The sequence below is a fragment of the Dermacentor silvarum genome, chromosome 3 (assembly GCF_013339745.2).
Source record: "Dermacentor silvarum isolate Dsil-2018 chromosome 3, BIME_Dsil_1.4, whole genome shotgun sequence".
NCBI lineage: Eukaryota > Metazoa > Arthropoda > Arachnida > Ixodida > Ixodidae > Dermacentor > Dermacentor silvarum.
In genome coordinates this window covers 69,396,443-69,407,040 of record NC_051156.1, presented here as the reverse complement: position 1 = coordinate 69,407,040, position 10,598 = coordinate 69,396,443, and the positions used below count along the sequence as shown (strand labels likewise).

At 45.5% G+C, this 10,598-nt stretch overlaps 1 protein-coding gene across 2 annotated transcripts in view; it reads left to right on the top strand.

Moving 5' to 3' along the window:
* Positions 1–1,421: 1,421 nt before the first annotated feature.
* The window catches only part of LOC119445486 (beta-3 adrenergic receptor-like), a 190,267-nt gene continuing 181,090 nt past the window's right edge, over positions 1,422–10,598 (top strand). For both annotated transcript variants that reach the window (XM_037709769.2, XM_037709768.2), the window contains exon 1: positions 1,422–2,441. In XM_037709769.2, coding sequence (XP_037565697.1) covers positions 1,644–2,441 — 798 coding nt within the window. In that variant the 5' untranslated portion in view covers positions 1,422–1,643. The remainder of the gene's footprint in view (positions 2,442–10,598) is intronic.

The window sequence follows — 10,598 nt, the reverse complement described above, 5'->3', positions numbered from 1 at the left end:
GAAAAGTGAGTGCTAACACGTCTAATAAATCACTGCAAACATTGCAGAAAACATGAACAACCGGGCCAATCTGCAACTTTCCTAGACACAACGTGAATTCGGCAAATGACGTGACAACGAAGTTGCCGAAAACTATGCGCAAGCCGTTTCAGTAGACGCATGCACGTAGCTGACACTAACAATAGGACATTTTGTGAAACCGCAACATGTCCCGAAAATGCCATCTCTACAGATGATGTAGTTTCGCCGCTGGCGCTGAATGGCAAGGAGAGGCTAAAGTTAATTGAGAAAGACGGAAACAGTACAAAATTCGTAATTAGTGTTGCAGTTTATCGTTACAGGTCATATGTATAACAATTAGACATCTTAAAATAACCATCATTCATTTATGTTCGCAGAAATCCCCAGGCTAGCTCTGCTTCCAAGGTTTTCAGTATTAATTCCTGTTGGCCTGTTAAAAAGCAGTGGCATCTCAAACGTTATTTTTCTAAAGAATCTTTCCCGGCACCCTGCCCCAGTGAACTCTGCGGAATGTAAGTGCATTTGTGGCCCATTTTGTCAGCACAAATTGAGGCACGTTTTAAGCCATGAGCAGCTTTATTTTTTTTTTCTTTGAAAGAGGTGCCGTATATTAAAAAAGAGGAAAGTTAGCGAATAGCACTTCGCGATTTATACCGCAATCATGTGTGTTTCACGAGGTAAGCAGTCAAGAAGCGGCATCACTCTATGGATCATATTTTTTTTAACTCAGTAAAGCCTAGAACGACACGCTGGTATTCGCACAGCAATAATTATTATTTACTATGGTTTGCTAGCCAGCAATGTTGGGTTAGGCTCCAGGGCTTTTTTACGTAATTCGAGTGACGTTCTGCAAGCGCAGCACTATCCGAACTACCTTTGCACCGGAAATCGGTTACGCAGATTGCGTCCGCTCGTCGATCATGGACACGTGGCCAGTGATCGGTGCACTATGCTAGCCGTCAATTCCCAACGCCGCCAGCGAAAAGAAACGATTCGACGTTCCCATTGTTCTCGTAACTGTACCAACAGTAGCGGAAGCGCGCATTTCTCGTCGAACAGCACCCTGCCGAGCAGCCTTCAAACCACGCGCGCGCAACAAGTGCGAACGCAACTAACGCAGCAATAGATCGCGCACGAACTCGATGAGCCAAGGCAGCCCTCAATTACCGGTGACAGGCAGAAGAGCAACCGAGAGAGAAGGAGGAGAACGCGGGAACTGCAGCCGGTTTACGGCTGCAACCGCGTCCAACCGTAACAGCGACCGCCGAACGCTTAGCGCCAAATCAAAGCGAACGGGGCGACGCGGCTGCGAAGTAGGCAGGCGCCCGCCGGAACGGAGCAGTCAAAGCTCGCGCGCGTGCCGCTCCGGCGCTGCTGCGCGGCGGCGTGCAGCGCGGGGTCGCCGCTTGCCGGCAGCGAACGGCAGCCGTCAGAGCGGTCGCGGCTGCCGCTCGAGAACGGGGCCAGCGAACGCAAGACGCGGTTCCACCTCGAAGCGCAAGCGAGGGCAGCGCGCGCGCCGCTCCCTCCATCGGTCGCCGGCGGCGCGCGAGGCGGTGTGCCGGCGGCGGCTCGCGCCGTCCGCCGCCCGACCTCAGTCGCCGTCGCGGACAGCGGCCGGCATGCGGAGCGCGGCCGGCACTGGCGGCAGCTCCAACGCTAGCACGGGGCTCGTCACTCAGGGCTACGACGTCTGGTTCAATGTCGACGCCGCGACGACGCCCGCGACCGCCGCGGCGGCTGCGGGCGTCGACGGACCGTCGCCCGTGCACCTGCTCTGCACCAGCCTCGGGGCAACCGTCGGACTCGTGCTCAACGCGTACATTCTCGTGGTGCTCTTCTGGCAGCGCCAGTTCCGCACGGCCAACAGCTTGCTCCTTCTGCACCTGGCGTTCGTCGACAGCGTGTTCTGCCTGCTGGTGCTCGGGTCGAATGCCGTGTTCGGCGGGCTGGCCGCCCCGGCCGACGTGATCGACGCCTCGGGTGCGTGCTACGTGCAGGGCTTCCTGTGGGCCGTCGTGCCCGCCGTGGCGGTGTGGACGCTGTGCGGCCTCAGCTGTGACCGGTACGCGGCGATCGCGACGCCGCTGCACTACTCGCGCCTGGTGAACACGCGGCGGACGTGCGCGTTCCTCGGCGTGTCCTGGATCGTCGTGGCGGGTGCGGCTGTGCCCCCGCTGGTGGGGGTTTGTCCTTACTTGTACGGTCCGTCGCGATGTGTTTGTGTGGCGGCGTGCGCGGACAACGGCCAGGACGTGCAGGCCGGGACCGCGACTTCGTCGCCCGTGGGACTGGGATACGCGCTGAGCTACGTGTGGCTGGCGCTCGTCTTCCCCGCGTCGCTGATCGCCGCCAGCAACCTGCAGGTGATGCTCATCGCGCGGACGCACAGACATCGCATCGTGGCCGCCATCTACGAGGTCAGTTGGTAACCCTGTTGCCGACACCCGCTCCCTTGTAGGCTGCGCGTAGTTTTCGCTAGGGATATTGCCTTCTGGGTGCCCGTAACGCGTTCACTATGTAGTTCTGGAACTGTCGGAATTTTAGGCTCAAAAGTTATGCATACAGCAGTCATGCTTGTCTAAGTAGGCGCCTAGGTTCCAAACTGCACACCCCTCTATTGAAGCAATGTTATCGGAGATTGACTCTCGCACCAAGGGGAGTGACAGAGTAAATGTATTGCTTAGCTCCAGAAAAAAAATTAAAAAATTATATGCTAATCGAATCAAATGAAATGTTCAGTCATATTTACGACTGTAGGTTTTACTGTGAACAGGCCAACAATATGCACATGAATTAGAGCGAGCTTACATATAAGGCAATTCATAAAATACTACTCCACATGATGCGGTAAAGGCCGCGAAATTCAATGGGGCCCCCAGAACGTGACTTTTGTATTGGTAGTGCTTCGCTCATAGCCAGTGGTTTTTGGAGCACGGGCACATAAATAACGCTAGCTGAATTATTTAAGTGAAATACAAATGCTGAGTGAATTGGTTCATTTCTATTTTTATTGCTTGACTATGTGAATGAGAGTTGATGAGTTCCATTCCGTTCGTTGTTGTTGAGCAGCATGAAGACGCACAGCAGCATGGAACCATACTCCGGACGTTCCCTGTCCTCTGTAGTACTATGCTCTTCGACTGTGATTTTGTTGAGTTGCATTGCGAAACACGTGATCTGATATAGCTTGATTAAGGCAAGAACAATGACCCATGCGGAATCATTCATGTACCATTATTGCTGCTATTCTTGAATGAAAGACTTCATTCATTGAAATGCTCAACGAAAAAGAAATCAATTGATTTTGGCTTTTCTACACCATCAAACTTGTTGAGATGATGTTTCAAAGTAAAGACTCCGAAAGTTATTACTTAGTGTCAAACATCCGTTATCAATATTCAAGAATATAGTTAACGGATTACTGCGCATGAAACTTTCTCATTCGTCAACAAGTTGGCTCAAGCTAGATAAAGCGCAGCCGTGTGCGCTGCTTCCTAAACTCGGTTGCTGATGCGCTTGCGATAGCTTGCAAGGACATAAGCTGAGGATAACTATAATTTCTGGAGGACTGTATGAAAAATTTTATCTCACCAACTAATAAAGAATCTCTCGCGGCGGTTCCCGAATGAACTCTACATTGAGTTTCTGGAACCACGCGGACCAATTTCGTTGGTTGGGGCAACGGATACAGCTCAGCTTCTACAGAGAAGCTGTTAGCCTCTAGTTGGTCGGAATTTTTCGTGTCCACGTGCGCGGCTCTCGCTCACACAAAAATGTGGGCCGATCCCGGAGACATCACATGACGTCATCAGGTGACATCATGTTTGACGTGATGACGTCATCAGATGACGTCCTGAGGCGATATTGTCACGTGACGATGCCGTTATTCATCTATATTCGAATTATAATCCGAAGCCATCATGTCTGCTGCTTGTATGTCGTACTTTACGAAGGTTCTGACACAGTTTCAGATATTCAGTTAGTTCACGCACTTGCGCTTGGCGGAGGGCCTAGGAGAATGAGGATGTACTCGTATGCTGCACTTCCGCACACGTGCGGCCACGTGTGACGTACATCTGCCCGCAATCTATCTGTCCTTGATGCGTGGGTGCTCTGCCCGTTGCATCTGTAGCACAGCGCGTGCTGCGACCGTAATACACATGATGGCAAACAGTGTCCCAAAACCGTACTTCCAGCTAGCGGCCGCGGTCACTCGGCGATACCTCAAACGGCAACTGGAAAAGAGCTTTGTCTGTGAGTTTCTGCCGAAAAAAAAGTATGTTTTTTCGAATATTCGAATTACAAATCCGAAGCTATGCCAGCAGCTTGTGTGGAAGTCGTAATTTACGAATTCTCTGACGCTGTTTACTTTTAAAAAGTCAATTAGTTCAATAAGGAACTTGGGCTTGGTGGAGTGCCCAGAAGAATGCCCCTGTATGCAGCACTTGTATGTATGCCGAGCATGTATGCACTGAGCATGTATGCCGCGCACGTGCGTGCGCGCGTTACGTACGTCGCTAGTCGTGGTGATGGTGCTTGTCTGACGTCGTCTAACGTCGGTCGTGCTTGTCAAACGTTGGCAATAGCCTCGCTGCAGATACAATCTCACAGGATGGAATGGAGGCGGACTTTTTTTTTTCGACTTCGGACTCTGTCTAGCCTGAAATAATCGTGAGGTCGTATTTTCATGGTTAATCTCACACATGCTTATTAAGCGATAGTGTTGCAAGGAACTGAAGCGGATTTCCGGCACTTCCAAGCGCTATGAACTTATTCCGGTCAATTTGGTAGAATATTTTCACTTCGGAAAGCAACAAAGCTCGAAAAATAGCGCATATCACGTGTGAGGATCAGTTGCGCGAATGAGAGATAGTGTGAGAATGAGGAAAGGCAACGTCGGGGAATAAAATATTATGTTTATTATGTTTATTGTGCACATATTCCAAGGGCCGATAAATTCTGCACCGGTTAAATGTGGCACTGGTGGCCATTGTGTGACAAGAACTCTTAAATACAACTGTTATCTTACACTCTTATAGAACTCTCTTATACTCTTACACAAGAACTCTTATTGTGAGCTACAACTTATCCCCGCCAGTCGATATTTTAGTTAATAATCACTAGATCTAATTCAAGAATGGTATTTGGAAGGATGAACAGCTTGAGACATCACAATCAGTTTGACACCTTGTAAGGCGCGCAATTGAAAGTGCTTCACTACATACCACAAGAATCCTTAAGCAACTTTTTTAACTGAACAATTTATGTATATTCCTAAAACAGAAATCCTTGATAAACTTCTCCCAGACATTGCACAAGAACACGATATTGCAACCTCAATTTCACTTGTGTATTAACATGAAAAATTACAATAGAACACAGACAAGGCAAGTTTCTATGTGAAACAGTTTCTACAAAGTTTCGAACAATCGCTGTCCTATTTCTTCAATTTGTTTTTAAGGAATCAGTGGTTTCATTTATTTATTTTTATTTATTTATTGTACCCTCAAGACCGAGGTATTACAGAGGGGAGTGGGTAAAAGAAAAAAAAACATACATAAGTAACTAACAAAGCAGCAAAAGTGGTTTAGTTAATACAAAAAAACTGATTAGTTAATGGTATCAAGGAGCGATGATGTCAGATATAGCTGAACGAAACTTTGAGTTGTCCTTGATTGCAACAACTGCGCCGGGAAGGTGGTTCCATTCTTGAGAGGTCCTGGGAATAAATTATTCTTGACAGCTTTTGGTGTGGCATTGAATTATTCCAAGCTTATGGCTATGGTCAATGCGATAGGAAATGTAGGTAGGAGATGATATAAGATTATCACGCAGGTAGCAATTGTGGAAATATAGTTTATGAAATAAAGCAAGGCGAGAGCACTTACGTCGGGCGGAGAGTAAAGGAAGTAGCAAGGAATTTTTCATCGATGTTACGCTTGAGGTGCGACTATAATTACTACAAATGAAACGCGCAGCATTGTTTTGGATTAGTTCAAGTGATTGAATCAGGGTTTGAAGGTGAGGGTCCCAGATGGATGAGGCGTACTCCATTTTACTCCTAATAAGCGTTTTGTATAAGATTAACTTTAATGACATAGGAGCAGAAGAAAAATTTCGGCGAATATAACCTAGCATGCGGTTAGTATTGTTGATTACCTTATCCATGTGTAATGACCAGGAAAGTGTCGCGGTTATATGGACGCCTAGGTATTTATAAGATGTTACGGCTTCTAGGGGAGTATTATTAAGATAATAGTTCTGCGGAGGAATATTGCTACGAGTTACACGCATGCATTTACATTTACTTACGTTAAGTTGCATTAACCATACGTCACACCAGTTAGAGATAGCGTTAATATCGTCTTGTAGGAACTTGTTATCAGAACTGTCCGAGATTTCACGGAGGATAACACAGTCATCTGCGAAAAGGTAAATGCTAGAAGAAATATCATTGGGTAAATCGTTAATGTAAATTAAGAAAAGAAGAGGGCCTAGAACTGATCCTTGGGGCACACCAGAGTCTACGGGGCTAAATGGGGATATATGGTTATTTGACGCAACGTACTGTGACCGATTAAGAAGAAAATGTTCAAGCCATGCAAACAGGTTAGGATCAAGACTAAGTTTGGTAAGTTTAAATAGAAGCAATCTATGACACACTTTGTCGAAGGCCTTGGCAAAGTCAAAGAAAACACGTCAGCGAATGAACCTTTGTCAAGAATAAGATGAAGGCTGTGAGTAAAAGAAAGAAGTTGAGTTTCGCAAGACAAGTTTTTTCGGAAACCATGTTGTACTTTAGTGAAAAATGAATTATTGTCTAAGTGCTTTGCTAAATGCGAGTACAAAATATGCTCAAGAACCTTACAAGGAATGCTGGTGAGGGAAATGGGGCGGTAGTTGAGGGGCGAATTTTTGCTGCCGGACTTGTGAAGTGGGACCAGCTTCCCGACCTTCCAATCTGCAGGGAGCTGATGGGTGTCTAGAGATTGCTGAAAAATTCTTGAAAGTAGAACAGATGAATAAACAACAGTATTTTTCAGAAATTTTGCATTAATCAAATCAGCACCAGGACTTGATGACAACTTTAGACCTTTAATTACATTTTCGACCCCAAGAGGTTCAATGATTATAAAATCCATAGCTGGGTAATTGCAACACTCAAAAGTTGGAAGCACAGGATCAGTACATGCGACGAAGTTGTTACAAAATGCGGAATTAAGTACACGGGGACATACATCATCGGGTACCGGTGAACCATTGGAATCGATCAGCGTGACCGCATTATCTTTTGAGGGGTTAATAGCACGCCAAAACTTTTGGGGGTCATTCGCAAGCATTTTGGGCAATGTGTGTACGTGGAATGCCTGTTTGGCAAGTTTTAAAGCCTCTATGTAGGTATCGTTTGCCTCCTTATAAGCATCCCATTTCGAAGCCAGCGCACTTTTATTTGCTATTCGATACAGTCGTTTTTTCCGGTTGGAAAGCCTTTTTAACTGGGAGTTGAACCAGGGCTTCTTAACATTACATGATATTTCACTTGATGGAATGAACTTATCGGTGAGCTCGTATATTTTATTTTTGAAAACGATCCAGTTCTCGTCAACAGTGCGATCATCAAATTGGCTGAAAAAAGGATCAAGAAAGTTAGCTAGCTCAATATTAATATCGTCAAAATTTGCCCTGTCATAGTGATAAATTACTTTTTTTTCAATAACTGGTTTTAACACAGGAGACAATATGTTGAAAGAAAGACCCAGGTGATCGCTTAAGCCCGGTAAGCATGAAACATTGGTAACCATGTCAGGATGAGAGGATAAGATTCAGTCAAGGATGTTAGCAGCGCTGGCTGAGATCCTTGTTGGTTCCAGTACTAATTGCGATAGGGAAAATAAAGAGCAGAGATCAAGAAAGTCATTACTTTGCGAAGAAAATGGAGAACAGCGCGGAGGATCAGTAGTCCAGCATATGTTGGGGAAGTTGAAATCCCCCAGTAATTTGACCATATGTGTTTCCTGTTTTCTACCCCGCATTGTGTTGAGCGATCAAAACGGATAGATTCGGGGTAATCGTTACTAAATTTTACAGAATTAAAAAAAAGATCGCCTGTAGTGGCTACTATAATTGTTGTCCTTGAGCTGGATTATTCAAAGAAGCGGACATTACTTCGAGACATCGAAAGAGATGCTCAAATAATTGACGAACGTTTACTAATTAACCTTTTCTTTAATTACTATACTGCACATATTGAAATTTACGAATTGTAGCGGGTGATCTAGCAAGTCTTATCCTCTTGGAACGAATTTTGAGGATCACATGGGCATGAGGTATGCGTCATCAAAGTAGCGGTAAACATGAACTATTGTTCCACTTTTTAGCAAAACACAAGTTAACTGGAACGCTCATATATTTCATCGCAAAGTTTGGCAATGAATTTCTCCAAACTGGTGTCATCCGTGGATATTTATTTTAAGTGAATACGTCTTGTAAGCTCAAGGGCTACAATTTATCAATTGCACTATGTGCCATAACGTAATTATTTAGAACTGAATTAGTGATTTTTTTAATTAGTTGCATATTTGTTTCGATTTCTCTTGCAAGTAATAACCGTCTCCTTGAATAATCCAGCTCAAGGACTAGAATTATGCTATCTGGCACATGCAACTTTTAAAATTTCTGTAAAACTTAAAAATGTCCACTTGGTATATGCAGGGAAAGTCAGGATGAACAAAAGCAATAATTATTTATGTGGCCAACAAATTCTGTAAATCTGCGATCGCATTTAGGGTCGCTTTCCTGCCGGTTGCGTTGCCTTTGCGCCTACACCGTTACTCCATACATAAAGCCCTGCGCTGGGTATGTCGCGTTTGCGGCATGTTTCGCTGCTTTCGATTGTATTTACTCGGTGTTAGCGGCAATACCGCGTACTTCTGAAGCTGCTGCCTCGAAAAATTTCGCCAATGAGTGAATTTATCCACTGTCGTAAAAAGCTATCTTACACTTCCAATTAGTTTGTGTGCTAATAGTATGAGATTGATTCAGTTATGCAGTGGTGGAGCGACATTGCAGTTACTGTCGGGGTGGAGGGTGGACGGGAAGACGGTTTTATTTTGAATAGCTTCGTTCGTGGTGGAGGGGGTGGCGGGGGACGGGTTTGGAGATATAATTATTGCCGCTCTGTAATAATAATGAAGGAATATTTTCAACAGTTGTTTGACTTCAGTCTTGCATGGCCGTTGAATTTCCTTGAATTTTCAGTGAGTCTTGATGGATGACGGATCCAGCCTCGCAGATAACTTGCAACTCAATTAGGGCTTTTCACCCTTAATAAGAAACTACCAAAGCCGCGTCTTGAGCCGCGGGTTGCACATGCCGATCGAAATTCGGAAGCTTAGCCGGTGATTTGAACCGCCATTTCTGGCCGCGATGATTCCAGTAACTCTAATCTTACCAGCGTGTAAGTACTGGCGGATACGTAATTGTTGACGGTGAAAGCGAGGATAACAGTTCGAATAGAATTACACGAATAGTGCTGACGCCGTTTTTTTTTTCATTGTCCTTCTGATTTTGAGTATTTCGTTCAGTGCTATCACAACTGCTAATTCTCACTGAATATTTGTTCCTAAGCGTTATGATACATGATAGCTTCGGCACCACACGGAATAGCGCAGCAATTTCTGTGCCTCCTGGTATTATATTGCGTAAAATTCATTTCAATTCAAACTTCTTAATACACTCCCTGTTCTAATACAATTGACATCACCGTACTGGCAAATCGCGTAAAAGCAACGCTCAGATAAGCTTCGTTCTGGGGTGCAGAATCCACTAATACGACCGCTATATCCTGCATCATGCTTTACACGGTGCGCTCCGGATAAACCAAACCGAGTTGCCGACTTTGCTTAAGGTAATCGCGACCACTGCAGGAAAAGCATTTGATCAGGCCATGGCGCCGCTATGCCGTCGACGACTGCAGCCCGGAGTGTACATGCTTCGCAGTTTGCGTGTTCGATCACTCGTTACTATAGCAACAGTAAAAAGCGCTTGCGAAAACTGTCTACCTTCCCAATATGACATGACGCGCTATTGTAGTTGTTAATTGCCCAGGGGAAGCGAAATATGAGCAAACGTCGGGTGTCAATTACCTGGACAACCATTGTATCGTGTACGTTATAGTGTTCCTCCTAGTGGCAGATAGACTTGGCTGAAATATTGCGGCCATGAACGTAATAACATCACGAATTTCTCGGCCAATTATTTGAGCATACGTACTGACACAGATCTCGTGCAGAAGAAGCTGTGAAATCTCAAGCATCCCACAAATTCGCCAATGTTTGAACACCATTGTTACGATGCGTGCTTTGGCAGGGAAGTGAAAATTTGGGATCAACGTCGTTCCCGTTGACATTTATTGTTTTTTAATTTTTTCTCATTTCAGAGATCACTACTGCGAATACGCCACACACACACACACACACACACACACACACACACACACACACACACCACACACACACACACACACACACACACACACACACACACACACACACACACACACACACACACACACA